This window comes from Tachysurus fulvidraco, chromosome 7, assembly GCF_022655615.1.
Source record: "Tachysurus fulvidraco isolate hzauxx_2018 chromosome 7, HZAU_PFXX_2.0, whole genome shotgun sequence".
Classification (NCBI taxonomy): domain Eukaryota; kingdom Metazoa; phylum Chordata; class Actinopteri; order Siluriformes; family Bagridae; genus Tachysurus; species Tachysurus fulvidraco.
This window is the reverse complement of record NC_062524.1, coordinates 19,515,188-19,537,760: the sequence shown is the minus strand read 5'-3', so window position 1 is coordinate 19,537,760 and position 22,573 is coordinate 19,515,188. Positions and strand designations below refer to the sequence as shown.

The following is a 22,573-nucleotide window of genomic DNA, read 5'->3' as shown; positions in this document are numbered from 1 at the left end:
TCGGGAGCGAGAGAAGCCGCTGCATGTGCACGCACCGCCATCTTGCCAGTACATAATTTGTGTAGCAATGATCCAGTGTATTTTTCTCCCTTGTGGGAAAATTTTCTATGCTGTCTGTAATTTGGAAGTTCAAGTGCTAGTTTTGCCCTGTTAAAGTCTCCAAGAATAACAAAAAGAGAATCCGGATTATTTTGCTCCAAGCCAGATATTTGGTTTGCCAGGTTTTGCAGTGCATCACTCACGTCGGCCTGCGGTGGGATGTAAACTCTGGTCAGGATGAATGAGGAGAATTCCCGCGGTGAATAAAAGGGTTTACAAATAATGAACATTGATTCCAGGTTTGGGCTGCAGTATTTATTCAGCACTGTGACATCTGTAAAGTTCGTTAATGTAGAAACAGATTCCGCCGCCTTTCATTTTACCCGATAGCTCCATTACGCTATCCGTGCGGTGTAAGTCTAAGCCCGAGAGAAATAATCCACTGTCCGGGATTGAGTGACTGAGCCAAGTTTCAGTAAAACAGAGAGCAGCGGAGCGTGAAAAGTCCTTGTTTGTTCTGTTGAGAAGAAACAGTTCGTCCATTTTGTTCGGCAGTGAGCGGAGGTGAATCGATGGGAGTGTAGTTCTAAATCCCCTCTGTCGCAGCTTCTCTAGCACACTGGCGCGCTTCCCTCGCCGGCGTCTCCTCCACATACCATAATGCGCAGCAGCTCCTCCAACTAAGATTTCCAACTAAGACTATCTGGGTTTGTGAAAACTGGTGAAAAGTTGTCTGGAGTGAACTGCCCAATATTAAGCAGTTATTCTCTATGGTAAGTTATCACGGTAGGGTAACCAAACACACAGAAAGTAAACAAAAAGAAAGAAAGTACTAGAGAGAGTCGTGCTGAGGCCATTTGCGGCGCCATCTTGTTATCATGCAATATCTCCAATAATTAACAGACCAACTTGTCCTGTTCTGAGACTATGTGCTATGCTGCAAGAAATGAGACCAGCACCTAGAATGTCCCACCCTAACATGCCAGCCTCGGCCACAAAACTGCTTTATCTATAAAGTCCACATTTTTTTCATAAATATATAACATAACATGTATAACATTAGCTCCTACGTAAAAATCTGTATTTATTTTTAGACTTATTTATACATAAACGTAATTCAAATGAGTTACCTATTTTTTTCTTGCCACCTTATTATACAATGTTAACAGTAGTGTCAATGGTTTTCTTCCCAGGTCCACCTGGAATTGGACTCCCAGGGCCTCCGGGAAGATGTGAGCCAAATGACTGCATGCATGCTTTGCCTCACACCAACCAGGATATCTAGAGTCCATTCTGTAGCTTTTTAAGTTTCTTACACAAACAGCAAAAGCTCACCTTTTAATATAAATGATAACCATTGTTATCATTTTCAAAAATGATTCTTTTATTAATTATTTCACAATCAGCATAGCACCTCAGTTGCTGTTTATAATCACTATACATTTAAATGTGACCAAATACATTACATACTAGACAGTTATTCTCAGGGTTTTGGGGGCAGGATATTCATCCTAGGTTCTTAAATGTATAAATTCTTATTTACCTCAGCTTTTTGTGTAAGAGACAAAATAGATCAGGTGTGACAGACAGGTGTGATGGTTTAAGTTATTTTAATAGACAGGTGTGATTAAATTACAGAATAATAATAGAGCATAAATATTATAATACATATTGGGTAAAGATCAAGGTTTGTTTAGTTTAAAAAAAGTAATTAAATTTTCTTTTTATGTTTGCAAGTGTAAGCCAGAAAATTTTGCAAAAGCACTATTCTTGATAATGAAGAAAGGGTTTTCTTACTTTTTACTTGTTTCTTTTATTTATTAGATGTTACTGTAAATATGGTGGTGATTGATTAACTTTGAACTTTTTTCATCAGTGTGAGCTTTTTTACAGCTTTAATTTTGTTGGAACCTGACATTAAAATAGCCTTCTAAAATGTAAAAACCAAAAAAATAATAATATTCAACTGAACTACACAATACAATATGTTAATACAAGATTAGTTTATTTTTGGGTGACGAAGAGTGATGAATTTATTGTTTACAGTTAATTATGCAACTTAATCTTCTCATCAGGCTATTACATCTGGTTTAATCATGCTGTATGCATATTTAGATTTGGTTTTTTTAGATGCAAGTACTATATAATGGATAATTTTATACAATGCATTTTTCATTATTTTACAGTATTTATAATTTTTGTCTGTTCAATGATGTTCTTTCCACACAATTAAGAATAAAGAGAATCTATCTTTATCTACAAAATTCAATGTTTTTAAATGCTGTATATTTTTACTGCATTGGAAATGTTTCTATGCAAACTGATTAATTATTTATTTATTATTTGTTAGTGTTTTGATTTTGCGAGGGTTGTTTTTTTGCCAATAAAAAAGCCCCTCTCCAAAGGGCTTCTCGCCTCCTTTTACTGCTTACACACAGACATACTGTACACACACACAAGAAATATACATTAGTAGCAAATCCCTTAAACGTTTTAACCTGCAAGGTGGGACCTTTATCAACCAGATGTGTCCAGCACATCCCACAGAAGCTCAATCAGGTGACAATATGACATCACCGTAAATACCAAGCTGATAAAAATGAGCCATTTGCCAGTTTTGTGTTTTCCATCAGTTTATAATGAGCAATTCCTTCGGTATAAACAATTGAGTTAATTTTACTCTAGTTTGAGTGTTTTCCATCAATCGTTATAACCTTTAAATATTTAAGAATAGTGAAATACCGATAGGACAGTGATGCCATATTTTAGGATGCTCGCTATAAGTACACAGTAAATACTGTGTAGGCTTGAATGAGAGGGCAACTCATTAGTCTGATTTTCCTCAGCAGCCTAACTCTAAGGCCTGAGGAAGAGTCCAATCATCCTCCTCCCTCTAAAGACCGTTCTAGGAGCCAATATAGTGCATTGGGATCCACATTCAAAGTGTCCATGCTTTAAAAACACATTTATACAAATTAGACATGTTAGAAACATTTATAACAGTTTAGTCCATTGAAAATTATCGTTTTTTGTGTGTTTTTTTTCTCAAAATAATACACTCAGTTTTAGCCATTCCAAGTTTTTCTTTTCCTCATTTAAATAAATCCCTATGTATCTGAATTCTTGTTTTGTCCACTTTATTCGACTTGCTATTTCTGGCAAACCAACGGACCAGTTTCTTACTGCAATGGCTTTGCTTTTTCTCCAGTTAATTCTAGACAAGGATACTAGGCTAAAGTCAGAAACAACTTCTTCTAAAACCTTAATTTGATTTTGATTTTGTACTAAAACCATAAAATTGTCTGCATGCTCAGATAAAACATGCGGAGCATTAAAAACAGGTAAAATTAAGGCATTTAAAAACATTTATAACCTGTGTAAAAAACGGTTCAATTAATAAAGTGTACAACATACCTGATAAAGAACACCCTTGTCTGATTCCCTGTTTTACTTTAAAAGGAGCACTTAACCCTCCTTTGATCTTGAGTACACATCACCTTTATCATTGCATAAGACTGGGGTTGAGACCAAAAGTCTCCAGAGATTTCCAGAGAAATTAGTGCTCATTAGTGCTAAAGTTTTCTCTTGATCCAGAGAATTCAGACCAAGGTCAACCAACGAGCTGGAGACGTCCAAATTGTCCTAAATCAAAGAAACGTTATCAATGATGGATCTATTTGGCATACAGTATATTTGGTCAACTTGTCCATGACATTTTTGAGACGGTTGTCCAGTGCTTTGGAAATTATCTTGTAGTTCGTGCTGAGCACTGACACTGGATAGCAGTTCTTAATGTCCTGTAAAGCCCCTTTCTTGGGTATAAGTTGTGATCACTACACTTCAGCTGCTCAGGGGTAGACACATTTCTATGTAGCTTTCAGTCAGAACCTGCCAGAAGAACTTGTAGAACTTCACAGGTAGGCCATCTATTTCAGGTGTTTTTCCTACCGCCATTGTGTTCTATACAGTTCTATATATCCCTGAATTCCTCTTTCCATTCTCACTGGACAGCTGAGACCACCTCCAACCTTACGAGTAAAACGGGCCTCGAAATATAGCAATTTCAACCACAATAGAAAATTTCTTCCTACACCAAAGGTTTCAAGTACCTGAAAAAAATAATTGTGATCAACCCTGACAGAAGTGACAATACTGCTCTTGTATAGCTCACTGGTAGTTTTCCATTAATAAAAGAGTTTTTGAACACCTCAAGAATGTCTACTAAAGGTTTAAAAAATGTTTATAGAATTTATTAGATAGTCCATCAATTCCAGATGCATGTCCCACTGCAAAGTGCTGAACCACGGTGGCTGCTTCTTGCAGTTCAAGACCAGTTCCTAGCATGCTGCTTTATTCAGGAGGCAGTTTGGCAGCCCTCTGAGTAGCTCCTCCATGCAGGATGGGTCACAGGCCTCAGCACCGTAGAGGTCTATATAGAGTTTTGTGGCCTCTCTCCTCATTTCAACTGCCTCTGTTATTATGGTTCCATCTGCTTTTCTGAGGTAAAGCATCTGATTCTGGGGTTTTTCTTTTCTGGTGAGGCCAAAGAAAAAGGCACTAGGGGTGTCCATGTCTTTAATGCTGGAAATGTGGGATCTTATTAGGGCTGTTTTAGCTTGTTCATAAAGGAAGGAACTTAAATATTATTTCCTTCCTTCCAGTAAACCACCCATACTCACATTATTACTGAAGATCATTTTGCTTTGTATTTCAGTTATTTCTGTTTCAAGTTCTTGAATTTTACTCTGTTATTTTCATTGTGTATGCTGTGTATTTTGGATGTCTCTGAGAAGCTACATACTGCTAGATCAGCCAAACTATCATCCGTCCTTATCCTCCTTGACCTTTCAGCAGCGTTTGATATGGTCAACCACAAGACTCTCTTATCCTCCCTCAAGAGTCTTGGGATTTGCGGATCAGCTTGGGAATGGTTTGCCTCCTACCTGGAAGGACGCTCATATCAAGTAACATGGAGGGGAGTGACATCTGCTCCACGCAGACTCTCCACTGGCGTCCCACAGGGCTCAGTACTTGGTCCTCTTCTTTTCTCCTTGGATACTCACTCTCTTGGTGAAGTTATTTCATCACATGGGTTCTCTTACCACTGCTATGCTGATGATACACAACTTATCTTCTCTTTCCCACCCTCAGATGCCACAGCTTCTGACCGGATCTCAGCATGTCTGGCAGAAATTTCATCATGGATGACTGCTCATCAGTTAAAGCTCAATCCTAGCAAAACTGAACTGCTGTTCATCCCAGGTGATTCATCCCCAGGTCACGATCTTTCTATATCCTTGCACAATGATCTGATCTCCCCTTCAGCCACAGCTCGCAACCTTGGGGTAACCATGGACAATCAACTGTCCTTTTCCTCTCATGTTGCAAATGTGACTCGCTCATGTCGGTTTCTTCTCTACAACATTAGAAGGATTCGGCCATTCTTGTCCACACAGACTGCTTAGGTACTTGTTCAGTCTCTTGTCATTTCTAGACTGGATTACTGCAATGCACTGCTGGCAGGTCTACCTATGAACGCAATCCGTCCTCTGCAAATGATCCAAAATGCAGCTGCCCGGCTTGTTTTCAACCTGCCAAAGTTCTCGCATACCACCTCGCTGCTGCGATCCCTCCACTGGCTTCCGGTAGCTGCACGCATCCGATTCAAAACACTGATGCTGGCCTACAAAGCCAAAAATGGACCAGCTCCCTCTTACCTCAAAGCCCTCATCATTCCTCGCACTGCACCCCGTAACCTCCGATCTACCAGCACTGCTCGACTGGTTCCACCATCTCTCAGGGTAAGAGGCAAGTATACTACAAGACTCTTCTCTGTACTGGCACCAAGGTGGTGGAATGAACTTCCCCTAGAGGTCCGGACAGCTGAGTCACTGGCTATTTTCAAGCGGCGGTTGAAGACCTACTTATTCAGGAAGCACTTCAACTAGCACTTCTTTCCTTATCCTTTGCATTTAAAAAAAAAACAAAAAAAAAACAACCTTTGACACTTTTTCATTGTAACTTTGAACAAATGTTTTAAACTCATGGTATCTTAAGTATGTAACCTAGTGAACCAGCATTAATGTATTCAGTGTTAGAGATTTAAGCACTTATGTACGTCGCTCTGGATAAGGGCATCTGCCAAATGCTGTAAATGTAAATATAAATGTAAATGTATTTCTGACTGAAAATCTTAAATTGTGTTTTCCCCACCTCTCACCAAGAAACTAGACTGTTAAAGTTGTCTTTTCTTTTTCTCCACTCATTCCAAAAAGTTAAAAAGTGTTCACAAAACCTCTGATCCTGAAATTATTTTTTGTTGAAGTGCCAATACTATCTGTGTTTTTTTATCGGATGTCACTATGTCAATTGTAACAAAATTATGGTCCAAAAACCCTTGTATCTTTAATCCACATGTATTGTTGTGCCCTTTCACTGGCATTGTTGTGGGCGTACAGTATACATGAACTCTGTCCCATTTATTTCTATCTGCACCATTAAAACCCTACCCTGCTCTATATTTGTTACTCGTGTGTTAGTCTTGCCCAGTGTTCTGTTAAAAAGCATTGCCATCCCTGCACTGACATTAGTTCAGTCAGGACCACTTCGTAAAGAAGGATGAGAGCATGCAGTTAGTGTTGGCGGGCTGGTTCTGTTCTGGGAGAATTTTCCAGCATCTTTGGAATGAATACACCCCCCCCCTCCCCCTTCTTTTGCTCAGAATCAGAACCGGATTGCTCGGATTTTTTAATTTTTTTTATTTTATTTTTTTTTGGCGGGATGGTTCTGTTCTGGGAGAATTTTCCCGCGCGCCTGTCCGTGCGCATGAGAACGCGATCGGCGTATTGGCCGAAGGCGGCGTGCGGTGTGCGAGGCTGGGTCAGAGCTAAGCGTGGGTCGTGGGAAGAGGGAGGCCGGGAGCCCCGCCGTGTGATGGACTACAAGAGTTGGGGTCCACTAGCTAGTGGAGATGTGGAGGATGCGTCGATGCCAGGGCGAGCGCGGCAAGCGTGCTGCTGGCCGAAGGTTGGTCATTCGTTTATTTATTTATTTTTGGAATCCCACGAGCAGCTTCGCACCGTAATAAGCACACGCGTATTAGTGCTACGGGGGGACGGCGGAGACGCGTCCTGGGGAGCGCATGCTGGGAGCGGTAAGTGAGGCACGCTATGGGGGGACGGGGGGCTGTGACGAGCGGAGGAGGTAGGAGAGGAGAGGGTGGGAGGGGAACGAGCATGGAAGGCAGAAGCGATTAGGGGGGGTCCATAGCTTTTTCGTCCTTTAACGTCCTGGACGGACGTAACGTTCATAAGCCGTGGAGGACCATCGTCCTAGATTTTTTAGGGTGGGAGGTGAGGTGACCGAAGCTGCGGTTGTCGCGGCTCCGATGCGGAAGGAATGTGGCATGTAGAGCTCCGGTGAGATGCCGCAGGATTGGCAGGAAAATTGTAAAGGATTTCAATAGGAAAATTGAAAGATAATGTTCGTCTAGCGTGATGTCCGACACCGTGAGGTCATGGGAGGCGTTGAATATGTTGCTACGTGTCGTGAATTCGCCCACCCTGAGGAACCCGTAGAAGGCACAAAGAAACACCACTTCCAGGAGTAGATCCTGGTAAGGACTGAAGCACCCCTGTCTCAGTCTAGTGACCAGTTTTTTGACAAGAGGGAGGGTGAGAGGGAGACGCTTGTCTGTGCCTTTTGGTGTCTGTTTCCTGATGCCGGCGAGGAGCAGGCGGATGGACGGATGCCCCAGCAGACTGCATGCGGACAGGTCCAAACATCTTAGGTGGAATTGGATGGATGCAACTTGGCTTTTGATGGAGGAGGGTTGCATTTTTTGAGCTTGGATACAGTGCACGATGTAGGCGCTCACGATGGCAAGGTTGACAGGCAGAACAGGGGCTGAGAAGGCGGCGCTAAAGCTGGCGAAGCGAAACCACGCGGAGTCGTAGGCTTTTAATTTGGATTCAGCTAGGCTTGATCTCATGTACCGTGAGGCTGCAGAGAGATATGACTGCAAGGTCAGGGCGAATGCTGGGCAGGGCAGGCCTGAGGGAGAGGCATCTGGGCACAGCGCTTGGAACTCCTGAAATTTAAAATGAGACAGACAGTCAGCTATTTTATTGTCAAGCCCGGGAATGTGAGCCGCACGCAGTATGAAGTTGCAGGTTACGCATGTCCACGTAAGGTGCCTTAGGAACTTGTTAATGAAGGGGATGGAGGAACGCCCTTTGTTGATGATGTGGACGGTTGCTTCGTTGTCGCAGTACACTAGAATTTGTTTCCTGGACCACTGATCGCCCCAGAGGATGCACGCCACGACTATGGGATATAATTCTAATAAAGCGGTAGAGAGAGCATTGGGGGAAGGGCTGACAACTCTTTTGGCCAGGAGCTGGCAAACCACTGACTATTAAAGAGACCTCCGAAGCCTCGTGGTATAGAATTTGAGCACGACGGAAGTCTCGACCGTATCTTTGTAAAAGAAGGAGATTCCGTTCCACCCTGCACATAGCAGGGACCAGAAATGCAAGTCGGACTTGCAGCCAGCGTCCAAGGTTATAGAATCGTGCAAATGTTCGGCCGTTTTTGAAATGTCTAGGAGTCTAGAAATGAACGAGCGACCTTGCGGAATGATCCGCATGGCAAAATTTAAATGTCCTAGCAGAGAGAGCAGCTCTCTTTTGGAAATGGAGTCGCGTTCCACTGTGTCTGACATAATTTCCCTGATGCGGACGAGTTTATCGAGGGGTAGCGAAGCTTGCATGAGATTGCTATCTAGATTAATTCCGAGGAATTCTAATGAATTTGAGGGACCTACGTTTTTTTCGTCTGAGAGGGGGATGCCCAACAGGGAAAAATTGGGGAGGGGAATCAGGCTGTTAATGCTCGGGATGTGAGCGATGTCATGGGGAGCTGATGAGTCTATGATAAGACGTTTTTTGCCACGCCGAGAGGATTAATCCTATAGATTGGGAAGGGGGGAATGTCGAATGGGCCGATCATGTACCCTTTATCTACCTCTCTAGCCGAGAGAGAGATTCGACCACTTCGGGTTCTTTGAGAGCGGACTGGAGGTTGTTGCAGATGTAGGAAATAAGGGGACGCGTGGTTAGACCGGCTGAAAAGAGTGAGTCCGGTGATCAAATAATGGACGAAACTGCGGTCAGGATGCTTTGTAAGTGCTTTGTCCAGTTCGGGGATATTGACCCGGCGTTGGTATTACTTTCTCTTTCTGGAGAGAGCGTGCAATCGCTGGGGGCAGACGGACTTTGCATGCAAGTCTCCGCAGTAGCTCCAAGTGTAAATAAATTTGCAATTACGAAAGGTGCATACGCTTTCATTAAAACTATAACACATGGGAGTATGAATCGTGGGATAGACCTGTTCGTCGTCTTTGGCTTTGGCCGGGTGTTCAGCCGGAATAGCGAATTTGGCGGACCTCGGGCACAGAGAAGGGGTGTGCGTGAAAGCGCCGCACAGAGAGCACGACAGCGCGCAGTGTCTGGTGAAATGCCTGCTGATAAGAGCTAGGTCTACGGCTGACCAATCTAATCTTTGGTTGAGCCTTTGGATGAACATAGCTGACTTGGCCGAGAAAGATTTGTGATAGTCATAGAAAAGGGTCCCGCCATAGGTCATGGCGAGGTCCGAGATGATAGCCAGGTAGGAGTCTAGCTCTGCCCTGCGCTCCGGATAGGAGTCGGAGATGACGTCTCTAAAAACGCCGAAAGTGACATAGAACTCAGGCATGGTTAGGCGATTGGACAGCCTCAGGTCGTTGTCTTTTAAGAACACGGAAACGTCCCCGCAGTCGACCGTGCGTTTGTCCTGGACTTCGGAGCCCAGCAGGATCTTAACTAGGTTAATGTCGTTACCTGCGAGAATCTGGGCGCGCAGGTGGGGAGAGATAGCAGCTGCAGGTGGAAAGAAGGGGGCGCTGGCAGTAGGAGCTGGAAGGGCCGTCACTAGCGTGCCGCGGGGGAGGAGGCTTAGGTCTACGCCGGCTGGTGAGAAGATTGAGGAATCGCCAGGGCCAGCGGAGCAGGTGTCGTGGACACGGTGGCCGTACGGGGAACGGGCGGAGGCAGCTTTTCCAAGGCTTGGATCCTGGCATCAAGATTGGAGAGGGAAAAATGAATGTTGTGGAGGGCTGTCAGCACGGGGTCTTCAGAGATCGGTGGGGTGAAGTCGGGACGGACAGTCCTCTTTTTTGAAGCTGACGGGTTTTTTGCACGCAAGCAGTGCTTTCTTTTCGCAGTGGCCTTCTTGGGGCCAGAGGTAGGGGCAGGTGGGGTCGGAGGTACTTCTGAGATATTGTCCAGGAAATACTGGAACAGTTGGCCGTGGTCGAGACCGAGCGGCGCCTGGATATTATGGCTAAACAGGGTCGTGAGGATTCTTTTGACGGGCCATTCCGCGATCGGTGGAGGCGATATGCAAGCCAGGCGGGGGCTTCTGAGAATTGATGGGCCTTGAGGATTTTCTGTAGGGCTCGGGTCTTCTCCGGAGCTCGGATCAGACATATTAGGAGGAGCGGCGCGCTGTTAGTAGCAGAGATGCGTAAGATGGCGAGCAGCGTTGCCAGGTTGGATCGCAGCAACGGCGATGCATGGGAGCACTCGCAGGCGAGAATTTAAAGGAAGGAAATTACTGAAGTCGTTGCCGGTTTGGTGCGTCTGTAGACGGCTGATTAGCAGCTGATGAAGCTTACTGCGTGGCCTGCCGGAACTAACGCGAGGCTTGATATCTATGGCTATGTAAAAGTTTTCCTTCCCCCTACATTGCCCAATCTGTCTCATTAGCCTGATCACTTTGAGTATCTTGCAAAAAAGTTTTTTACACTGTATCAGTTCTTTCACTACAGCTTTTATTTCTGTCCCTACCACCATTAACATTCAAGACCATATTTTTAGCTTCTCCATTAAAGGGACTGAAAAAAGGAAAAATGAAGAACAAATAAAAACAAAAGTGCAGTCAGAAGCGAACACCCAGTGTGGTGACTTCATTTCCACTTTCTTTTAACAATTGACTTCCTTAATTTATTAAATGGGAAAAAAATCTTTGAACTCAGTCATTTTACCAAAGGTTTCAACCAAAAAATCATTTATTTCAGAAAGTGTGTAGAGCTGTTGATCTCCCCCAACTGTGAAACACTGATATGTCAGAAAGGTTGTCTTTTTGTGATTCCTCCTCCTGCTGCTCCATTTTAGAACTTGCTTGTTCCCCATCACTAACTGCGATTTCAATAGTGTGAAACCCCTGTGCAGCTTGACACTTCTGCACTGTTTCACCCTCCTGTACTACCTGATCTCCCTAACTGCTCTGCGTGTTCACTTGCACTAAAGGTTCCATCATCATTTTTGCCTCTACACCTTTCTCCAGCAGCATCTGCACATCTGATCCATCATTTAGTTTCATGGTTTCTTTTCTATTGTTTACCTATTTACCACCATCCACCTCTTCATCACCTGTCTGTTCACTGTTGCTCAGTGCATTAACCTCTACAATAGTTTAATCAGTGTTCTGCCCTCTGGCAGCATCTGACTTCCCCACGCTGCTTCTTGTTCCAACTTGCCTCTTTGCCCTGACTCTAATGAGCCCAGCTTCCTCACTATACTGTTTTTTTTGGGGGGGAATCATATTCCCCATACTGGCATACTGTACAGCATGTACAATTTTCCTTCACTGTGAAAGAAATATCCAAAATGGGCTCATTCAAAAACATGAGCACTGTGCACCTGAAAGAGATGACATTCTTCATTGCGGGGTTTTTACAGTTAAGTGAAACCATTCTCACGCTGCAATATATTTCCCGAAGTGAGACAATCCCCGCTCTGTATCCTCGTTTGGAATAAATGGAGGGATGTTTGACACCGTAACTTTTACTGTAGCTGCACCCATTGGCATTACAAAGTAAAACTCTCCACTTACCGTTATCTTCAATCAGCTGAGTCACGAGTGGAATTCTCCACTGTAAGTCTCCTGCTCTTTTAGTTAATGGTGACTTATGGGATCTCCATTCTGGTATTACATTTGTGTTTAATCTGAGTTCATTGCACCAGGGTGTATCAATGTTTTCATCTACTGTATAACCTTTCTATTAAAAATGTGACACAAGCTTTATACAAACCTTTCCATGTGGCAGGTAAGTAATCTGAAACCATTGATTCACTAGCTTCCAAGAAAGGCCCTGTGTAGTCCTCCAGTTTGGGCTTTTAGGTTACGCTGTAAAAAGTGTCTCTGGAGTTTGGGGTAGCTGTTCGTGTGCAGTGCTCAGATAATAGTGTTCTTTCATCCGCTGTTAGAATGCGCTACCATCTGATCTACAGGCATGCAGCTACCTCCTTTGTGTTCTCAAAATCCGCTCCAGCCAGGTTTACTAGGTGCCCCAAAAGTGATTGTCCTTTATTCCTACAGTAACCTTGTTAAGTCTAGTAAAAGTGCAGTTGATGTTTGAGATGTCGAACCATGCTCTTTGGATTAGCAGTTCTACCAGAAGCAAATGAAGAGTGTTCTGTTCTGTAAAAAGGCTTTTATAAAATGCTGGTAACCTGTAGTATCCAGCTTTGCAGGATCCATAAGGAAGAGACTCTTGTCCATCTAGAGTCCTTCAGCATTGTGCAGCCAGGTGCATATTGTACAGATGCCTTCCAGGTGTATCAGTACTTGCCCACTCTCTTCCTTAGGTAGTTACAGCACACTCTGGGGCACCCAGTGCAGCTTGTCCCAGAAGAAGTCCACCAGAAAAGCTTGCATCTTGGCATCTCTTCACCAGGTCAGACTGACAGGAAGATTGGGCTTACCTTCTATCCATTTTCCATGCGGCAGTGCTTCACTTTTACTCCAATTTACCCTTGCAGAGGAAAATCCATTAAAATCATAAAAAAAAATCCATTAAAGCCTGCACATCACTTTGTCTGCAAATTAAAACAGTCACATCATCAGCATAGGCAGATAGGTGAATACACTGTAAAAAATTTACTGTAGAATTTACAGGATTTTACTGGCAAAAAAGTTGCCAGTAAAGTTCTGTAAAAATGTTATTAATTGCTGTAAAATGGACTGCAACATGATACTGTAAAGCAATTTACAGTTAATTGTTGTTTGTAAAATACAGTACTTTGTTGGTTATTTTACAGTAATATAGAATTAAACTTGTATTATGAGTTACAGTATTTTTCTGTAATTCCAAATTACAGTATTTAGTTGGCAACTAGAGTTGCCAATAAAATCCTGTAAATTCCCCAAAACCCAAGATGATATTGTAATAGTTTTACATTAAAATGCTGTAAAGATTTTTTACTACATTACACTGTCATATATTATTTACCAATATATTCCTGTACTGTAAATACATGATAATGAAAACTGAATAAAATGTAATTTATAGAATAATGCAACCAAAGTCAAAGCTGCTTCAAGAACATTTATTAAAACTGACAAAGTACTTTCAAACAATCACACAAATGCTGTTTCAGCAAATCTTCCACTCAATCCTGAATATATCTAAAACAATGGCATCTATAAAACGCCAAAACAAGCTTTGTATTACATGCAAGATCTTGTTGAATCTGTGTTGGAACATAACATAACTTCTACATCTAAAAATCACAGAATACATGAACAAGAACTTACATGCGTAACCATTCAAAGTCCATTAGTTTTCTGAGAAGAGTACACACATGAGGGTTGATGGTTTTGTTTCTTTTCTCAGAGGCTTTTCCACTTTTTTTGCCTCCAACCTTTGTTGTGGCTGTCTTGGTGCCAGTGGGAGGGTTGATTCCAACAAAACATCTGCACAAAGAACAAGTAAAAATAAATTTTTAGAATATACATGTACATATATGTACCCTTACATACAAATGTATATATTAACATTTAAATATCATATGGTACCATGTGTACTTTCCTAGTGTGTGTGTGTGTCTATATATATATATATATATACTTGCTTACTTTGGAATATGAATAGGGAAATTAAAAAAGACCATTACTGTACATACAAATGGTTTATATATATTGCATCATGGTGTCATCACAATACCTTACATCTTTCTGCGTTCCAAACGCAGCCACAGCACTGTTTTGATTCTCTGAGGAACATGAATGGTCTCTTTTAATTAACCTGTCCATACTCTAAAGTAAGAACCTTATGTTACCACATATTTATCTATAAATACAACATTTACACCAGGAATGTACACATATTTTAAAACAGTGGTTGTCAACTTTTTCTCTTTTCAACCTATTGTCCACAACAATATCAAAAGGCTTATTTCTACCAAATAAAATGTACTAGAGCTTGGCATGTCTACACAATGTAAATTTGTTACAAAAACATCCAAACAATAAGAAATATCTTGATTTTTGATTGTTTTAGCTTGTCATGCTTGTTGTTATATTTTGAATAACTGTCATTTAAAAGTCATCTTAAGGCCTCCTTGGAAATATGTTGAGGGTCCCATCCCCATGGTTGAGAAACACTGCAGTATTGAAGGTCACAACCACCTGACCTTCAATACTCAGCATCCACTGAGTTGCAGTGAGGATTTCACCTAAAAATAATATTGAAAATAAGAAATAAAATGTAACAGAAAATACGACAGTCAACAATTATTGAACAATTACAACAGTTTTCAAAACATTGTTCACTACCTAGGACAATCAGTGTTGGAGAGTCTGGAAGAGTGAAACGTTTTTCAACATCAGCTACTGTTGCCGATACCTTTAAGTAAGAAGATAGAAAAACATGTGACATGGGGTGTGACACCCCAAGTTCAGACAATCTGTCTATGAGTTGTGAGAAGACATATGTCTGGGCCAGATCATGAATTCCTTGGACTTCCTCAATGATGGTCTGAATAACAGATGAAGGTAAAAGAAGCTTTGCTTGCAGTTTTAAGTAAAACAAAGTCAAATTCTTTAGAAACAAATCCTCATCTACACTATCGAGGTCTACAAAGACCTCACCTGTCTCAGGCCCCTCACTGTCATCAAGAGATGTAGAGGGCTGACACTCATGTTGTGATGAGTTTGCAAAAACAGTTTCGTGTAGATGTTCAGATTTACTGTTTTTGTGTATTCTTGAGACATGAGATGCAAATGTGGATTTAACACTAAATGTCCTCTCACAGCTCTTAAAAGGGCATTTTATCTCCCTGCCTTCATCTATATGGTCTTTTAAATGTCTAATGAAGTCCTTCAGGCTTGTACATGTGAAATGACAAACTTCAATTTGGCAAGTCAATGCTGTGTCTGTTTGGTCAAATCTGACACTTCTATGATACCTCTGATACCCTCTATGGTCTCTGTATAGATGAGACTTGAATGCTGAAAATTTTTTGAATGCACGGGAGCAATCAGGTACACCACATGTAAAGGAACAGTTTGGAACATTACTGTGTAATTTCATATGCTGAGTAAAGCCTATAATAGTACTGCTCTCATGCTGACACAACTTACAGTGATACATGTCTAAAAATGCTTTATCGATAGCAAAGTCAATAGTGAAATATAGCATCCATCCATAAAAAAAAGGCAGTGTACAATGGGTTTTTCACCTTTTCTCATTTGTCCCACACCACCAGTCCTATGAAGTTTGCTGTTGCGATCTCTGCTGTCTCGTGCCTGAAAAAGAATGTTAAACTTAATTACACTCCAAGCTAACCAAATTTCACGTTTAAAACAACATTGCAAGCACCTATACGTACATGTGAAAGGTGAACTACAAACTGGAAAATTAATTACATCTGACCATGTTGGCTAATGTTATGAAATATTTCAAGTCGAAATAACAGGCAACAACAGGCTTCAAATTGTTTATTAACTTAAGTATGACGCAAATAATATGTTAAACTCTCTTTGCTGCCTCGCGCCTGAAACAAACATTCCTAAACAACGTTTAACGTCAACGTTTAACAAAGCGTAACATACAAAATAACATACTAAGCAAGCACCATTACACGCTACTACATGAAAAAAGTGAACCAAAAATAAATGATAATATGGGCTACAGTTATGAAAGGTTTCTGGTCGATCACAGGCACCAAACTGCTGCACATTCAACTCAGATATAACGCGGGTATTATGTTAAACACCTTGACGTGCCCTTAGTAAGAAGTTTAATCTGGCGAAATAAACTAGAAATTCGCACCATCTAACCATATCTTATTTTCTAAACTGGCAGCAAATAACGTGCGCGTTTATTTGTAACTTAGTTTTCTTTAACAAGCACTTAGTTTCGCGTTCAATTAACAGCAATGCTCTAAAAACATTTTAGCACGCATCCATGATAAAATGTGCAGCATTTACAACGTTTTTAATAGTTTTTTTTTTTACCTTCAAGTTCATTTAAGATTCGTCTCACCACTTTGCAGTCCAGCCAAGACCCGCGCTTTTTGCTGCCTCGTTCCTGCCTGAAACAAACATTTTAAAGTTAATGACACATAACTACCAAATGTAACATTTAAAATAATGTAAACAATTGACGTTTATATTTTGCTACATGTCTTAATGACACGCTGTTGTGAAATACAACTTAATAACATCTGTTATGCTTGAAATAGCAGTCGCTTACACCAGATATCACTAATTTAAATGACCAAAATAGTGTATATTAGTTTAATATTTTACTATATTTTAATGATTTACGTGAACTTACCAACAATTTTGAATGATGACTCTTCGGTGTTCATGTCCATTTCAAACATAAATACACCCGCTCAATCCCATGATGCCATTTCACAATGAATTACTGTGAAAACACAATATACAGTGGCAACACATCCTGTCTGTAAATTCAATTACAGTTTAAATGAAAATATACTGTTAACAGCTGTAATACATTGTTTTACCCATAATGCATTGTGAACTACAGTAAAAACTTGTAAAATGTTAAAACAGGAAATTACTGTAAAATTTTGCTGTAGAAACTACAGCAATTTGTTACAGTGTAGTGTTCTTGTGATTTGGTAAACAAAGTGCATAAGCCACCATTAACATAAACTCTCCACATCGCCGTAACGAGCCTTAAATTTGTTTGCAAAATCCTTCTAAAATTTGTTTGCAAAATCCTTCTAAAGTTTTGCACAGCTATAAATGTTCAACTCTGTCAAACGCCTTTTCATGATATATTGAGATTAACCCAATGTCAAAGTTCAGCATCTTAGAGACCTTGAGAATGTCCCTAATGAGGAACACATTGTTAAAAATTAACCTACTGGGGACACAATAAGTCTCGTCTTGGTGGTCGACATTGGTGGTCTTTTGAGTGCAGAATTCTTGTTAATTTATAAAACAGTGTTGAAGTGCTAATAGGCACTCTGAGGCTTGATGGAGTTCAAGATAAAAGAACCCTGTAAAACATATAAATGAGGTTTAACTTGGCTTTTGTCCAAGTTATGTTCTGTAAAATTAAAATGACCTCCCAGAAATAAAAATTCATCAGTGGAGCAGTTGTGCAGCATAAGACATAATGTGTCTAAAAACAACATTCTCTCTATTGCTGAGGTTGGAACATATACACAAATAAAAGCAAATACATTATTTTTAAACAATTCACCTCCTTTTTTAATATCTCTGAGAAGCAATTCGTACTTCACTCATGGTCAAAAATAAAATAAAATCAGCCTCAAGAGAAGATATTCCTTGCTGGGGTTCTTAAACTCATGCACTGCCATCATAAATTTCTATGCTGAGTTTTCTCACAATTTTCTCACTATTTCTTAAGACTTCTTTATTTGTGAAGCACCCTTCAGCCATCAAGCTTTTAGATTTTTTTCTGTAAACTGCAAATCAGGGAAATACTCTTTATTTTTCTCTTTTGTATTTTGTAAACTTTAAAAACAGTTTAATGTCATCTACATTATAGTTATGGCCTGAACACTCACTCTGGGACAAAACTATACTGGAGTCAGATAGTTCACTTTCACTTTCAGTGTCATTTTGATCCTCTGATTCTCCTAAATCGTCTTTTTAAGTAGTCTAAAGTCATTGTGACTGTCCGATTTTTTTCTTTTTAGTGGTGCTCACTCATACCTGTGTTTGTCATCTCCGTTGTGGTCACAGAAGGTTTGGTCTCAGCGGTGGGCTCTGCCTCAGCCGAACCAGTCCCAGATGGGCCTGCGCTAACAGAACTGTTCTCATTTTCTCTGTTCGGTTTATAGTTGTTTTTGTTTGGACTAGCAAACAACACTCCTCTACACTCACGGCCATCACCATTTTGACTTCATAATGCAGAGTGAGAAACCCTAAACCCCATGCACCTAGGGGCCACCATGCTGCCTTGAGAACAGGTACAGTAGCAAACAAAAGAGAGAGAGAGAGAGAGAGAGAGAGAGAGAGAGAGAGAGAGAGAGAGAGAGAGAGAGAGAGAGGCAGAGAGAGAGAGAGAGAGAGAGAGAGAGAGAGAGAGAGAGAGAGAGAGAGAGAGAGAGAGAGGAAGATAGAGGAAGATAGAGTAAAATAGATCAAATGCATCAGTTAATTTATAGAAAATAAATAAATAAATAAACAACAGATAAAAACACACTAAAATACACAGGAACTTACAAAAGTTTTTTATTTGAACTCTGATGCAAACACAGAGCTCACAGCTTGCCCGTAGCACCAAATCACCTGTAATATTCCAAGGTCACTCATGCTTTTATAAAAGTTGAAATCAAATGAACTCAAGCAGCCAGATTATTGGCAACCAGTGTTCTGCCATTACTGTATGTGATACAGTATCTTTGGAACAAGCCATTATTCCCTATAACTTCCAAGTTTTTTACATAGATAAATATCCAAAGTGGGCTCATTCAAAAACATGAGCACTGTGCACCTGAAAGAGATGACATGCTTCATTGCGGGGTTTTTACAGTTAAGTGAAACCATTCTCACGCTGCAATATATTTCCTGAAGTGAGACAATCCCCGCTCTGTATCATCGTTTGGAATAAATGGAGGGATGTTTGACACCGTAACTTTTACTGTAGCTGCACCCATTGGCATTACAAAGTAAAACTCTCCACTTACTGTTATCTTCAATCAGCTGAGTCACGAGTGGAATTCTCCACTGTAAGTCTCCTGCTCTTTTAGTTAATGGTGACTTCCCAGTTTTTTTACATAGATACTGTCTCCCAGGTAACTCCAAAATATTTTAAAAAAAAACTATTTTCCATGTTAAATTATCTGGGAGTCATCATTTCCCATCTTTGTAATCCCTGATTTGGTAGCCTAGTGTTTAAGGTGCTGGACTACCAAGTGGAACATTGTGAATTCAGTTACCTTAGGCCCTTAACCCTCAATTGCTCAGTTGTATTAAAAAAATGTAAGTTGCTCTGGATAAGGGCATCTGCTAAATGTTGTAAATGACTCAAATATCTTAACTTTTTTTTGTCAGTTTACTTTTGCAGATGAGTACATTAACGTTTCCTATAATGTCAGTTAAAATACGAATATCTCTCTGTCCATTCATCATAACAACAGCATCTCCATAGGGTGATACATAGTAGAGCAGCCCTGCCTGATACCCCTATACACGTTAAAAGATGCACATAAACCACCATTAACTTTGAATATGTCACTATACATCTGTCATGACGCGGTACAGAAACGGACCCAGACGCGAGATAGCAAAACAAAAAAACAGGGTTTAATAACAAAAAACACGAAACATGACACGGACTAGCAACAGGACAAAGACAACAGTAGATTGCCATCGGCAACGCGGCACACTTAAATACAAAAGACAATGATGACACGCCTAGGCAGGTGGGGGGAGCAAGTCACACAGCGAGGCAGGTAGGGGGAGCAAGGCACACGGCGGCGCAACCAGAGAGGAACGAGCAACATCCACAGCCGAGCCGGGGGAACGAGCGACGTCCAAAGCCGAGCAGGGGGAACGAGCAACGTCCACAGCCAAGCCAGAGGAACGAGCGACGTCCACAGCCGAGCCGGGGGAACGAGCGACGTCCACAGCAGAGCCGACGGGCCGAGCGCCACCCCCGACGCACCGCAGCCAGTCCCACCTCTCAGGAGCCAGGAATGGGAAGGGAGGGAGGGTGGGAAGAAGAAAGTAAAATCCTCCACAGAACAGAAAATCCAAAAAATATGGGCCTGCAACACCCCCAACAAACAGGAAGTGGGGCGACGTCCTCCACGGAAACAAAATGTGAAGCGACGCCTGCCACCGGACAAATGAGGGGCGATGTCACAGGACACCGAAAAAACAAAACAAAACTCGGGCTGGCGACATGGCCCGCAACCCGGAAGTGAGGCGGCGCCCCCCGCGGAGAAACCGGATGCGGGGCGGCGTCCCTCACCGAAAAAATGCGGACTGATGTCACCAAACCCACTAAGTCCAGGGGGAAAAAACACAAAAATGCTCCCACAATAAGCCGGTCCAAGCTGCTATCTTGCTGGGTCCTGGCGCTGCGGAATCTTCTGTCATGACGCGGGACAGAAACGCCCCCTGATGCGGGATAGCAAAACAAAAAAACGGGGTTTAATAACAAAAAACATGAAACATGACATGGACTAGCAACAGGACAAAGACAACAGTAGATTCCGAGCTGCCATCGGCAACGCGGCACACTTAAATACAAAAGACAATGATGACACAATGAGGAGCAGGTGTGGTGACAGGGAGGAGCAGACGAGGGCAGGGCAGACATGTGACTAGGAACATAAACAAACAAATGCACGTGGACAAAGTCCGGGCTGAATCATAACACAACACATGAAATATTGCCATGAAACCTTAATTGAACCCAACAGACTTTAGCACCCTTCACAAATAGATGTGTTCAACCTGGTAAAAAGCTGTTTTCTGGTACATGAAAATATGTCCAGTCTTTGGCGTACAGATGTCCAAAATGTCTTGAATCTAAAGTACATTGTCGTGAATTGATTTGCCAAACAGACATTAACTGGTCAAAGTGAAATGACTTGCTCCATTACCTTCCCCAGTCTTGTTGCTAATTCTTTTTAGAGCATCTTACAGTCTGTGCATACAGTAGTAGCAAGATAAGGCACCAGTTCTTCAAGTCCGTTTGATAACCTTTCTTTGTTAGAAGGGTCAGGACCACCCTACAGCTACTCAGTGGCAGCCGACCATTGTTTAAGCTTGTTTAAGCTTTCTTTCCCCACCACCAACCAGAAAGCTTTGAAGAACTTTATTAAGAGCCCATTAATTCCAGTAGACTGTCATTCTCCATGCTGTTGAGTGCAGCCTCTAACTCCTTAAAAGTCAGTTCCCTGTCAAGGGCAGTTAGCCTCGGAATATCTAGGATGATGTCTACCTCCACCTCTTGCACAGCTGTGAGACCACTTTTGTACAGTTTAGGGTAAAGCAGTTTTAAGTCTGCTTGCACATTTCAGTAGGTACAAGATCCCCTGCCTTTTCTGTTCATTTCTTTTCTCAAGACCAGAAAAGAACTTGGATGTCGCATCCATCTCTGTTATGGTTTTAAAGAGTGAGTACCACTTGGTCCAGCACCACCTGGTCTGTTGTGCCCACCAAATAAAACAGGGCATTAAATGACACCTGACTGTCATCTCATGCACTCTATTTTGTCCTTCGAACTGCTAATCCTGGAGGGTCACATGAAGACATGAATCAGTTACAAGAATTGCCAAGAATGCCAAATATTGTGATACATTAATTTGGTTCTTAAATCAGATACAGTCAGATTTTTCCCATATTTTCAGTATGACTAAAAACTAATTAACCACATTGGTCATAACTCACTGTTGTTTAAAGTGATATACAAACACTGAAAAATTGAATAAATGATTAGTTGTTTACAAAATTCAAAGTCAAGCTCCTATATAAAAAAAGGAGTTCTATGTACCATTGAATGTGTTCCTTATCAAATAAATTATGTAGCACCATGTTTTCTTTTAAATTGTCATGTCCCTTTTAGATGAAAGGGCCACTTAGATAGTATGACACATAATTTTAAGTGATAGTTCAGATTACTAGTGTTTAGAAACATTATTTATAACTACAATGATTTATCACAAAGAAGGAATAGTAGGAAACAGTGACCATGTTGCTTACATATATTCAACAAATTTTTATTTTTATTATTATTATTATTTACAAAAAGCCACATCACAACAACAAGGAAATTAAAGACTGCATTTAAATGAGCATTCAAAATATGATTAAAATCAACTCATCTTGTATGGCTTATTCTTATCATATCACTGTGCCAATTCACATTTTTCCATTTAAAACTAATTTTGGAAGACATATGTGTCCATTCATGTTATAATCTATCTAATCTATCTAATCTATCTAAAATGCTTGAGACTTTCATGGTATAAAATGTAAACTTATAAAGACTATTATTTTAAATAGATATTGTATGCAAGTTAGCTTGATAATAATGTAAATGATTGGGGCTGTTAAGGAATATTGTGACACATTTGGTTGCTCTTAAATAAATCACTTAAATGTAGAGTAGATATAATTTCTGTAGATAGAACTGTTAACTTTTCACTTTATTAAGAATTCTCTGATTTTGTTGAACAAATACACTCTG

The 22,573-nt window shown here is 41.1% G+C and overlaps 1 protein-coding gene and 1 long non-coding RNA gene across 8 annotated transcripts in view; one reads left to right on the top strand and one right to left on the bottom strand.

The window, feature by feature from the left end:
* The window catches only part of LOC113660734 (collagen alpha-1(XIX) chain), a 118,306-nt gene extending 115,688 nt beyond the window's left edge, over positions 1-2,618 (top strand). For 2 of the 7 annotated variants that reach the window (XM_047816376.1, XM_047816377.1), the window contains exon 47: positions 1,233-2,603. In XM_047816376.1, coding sequence (XP_047672332.1) covers positions 1,233-1,324 — 92 coding nt within the window. In that variant the 3' untranslated portion in view covers positions 1,325-2,603. Of the gene's footprint in view, positions 1-1,232 lie in introns of all 7 variants that reach the window. The other 5 variants (XM_047816373.1, XM_047816375.1, XM_047816372.1 and 2 more) reach the window with 5 other exon arrangements.
* Positions 2,619-15,548: 12,930 nt separating this feature from the next.
* On the bottom strand, positions 15,549-16,826 carry LOC113660771. The gene is made up of 3 exons (XR_003444893.2): positions 16,706-16,826; positions 16,384-16,460; positions 15,549-15,672 (listed from the first exon to the last, which is right to left on the bottom strand). It is a non-coding gene; the product is annotated as an uncharacterized LOC113660771 (long non-coding RNA).
* Positions 16,827-22,573: the final 5,747 nt, after the last annotated feature.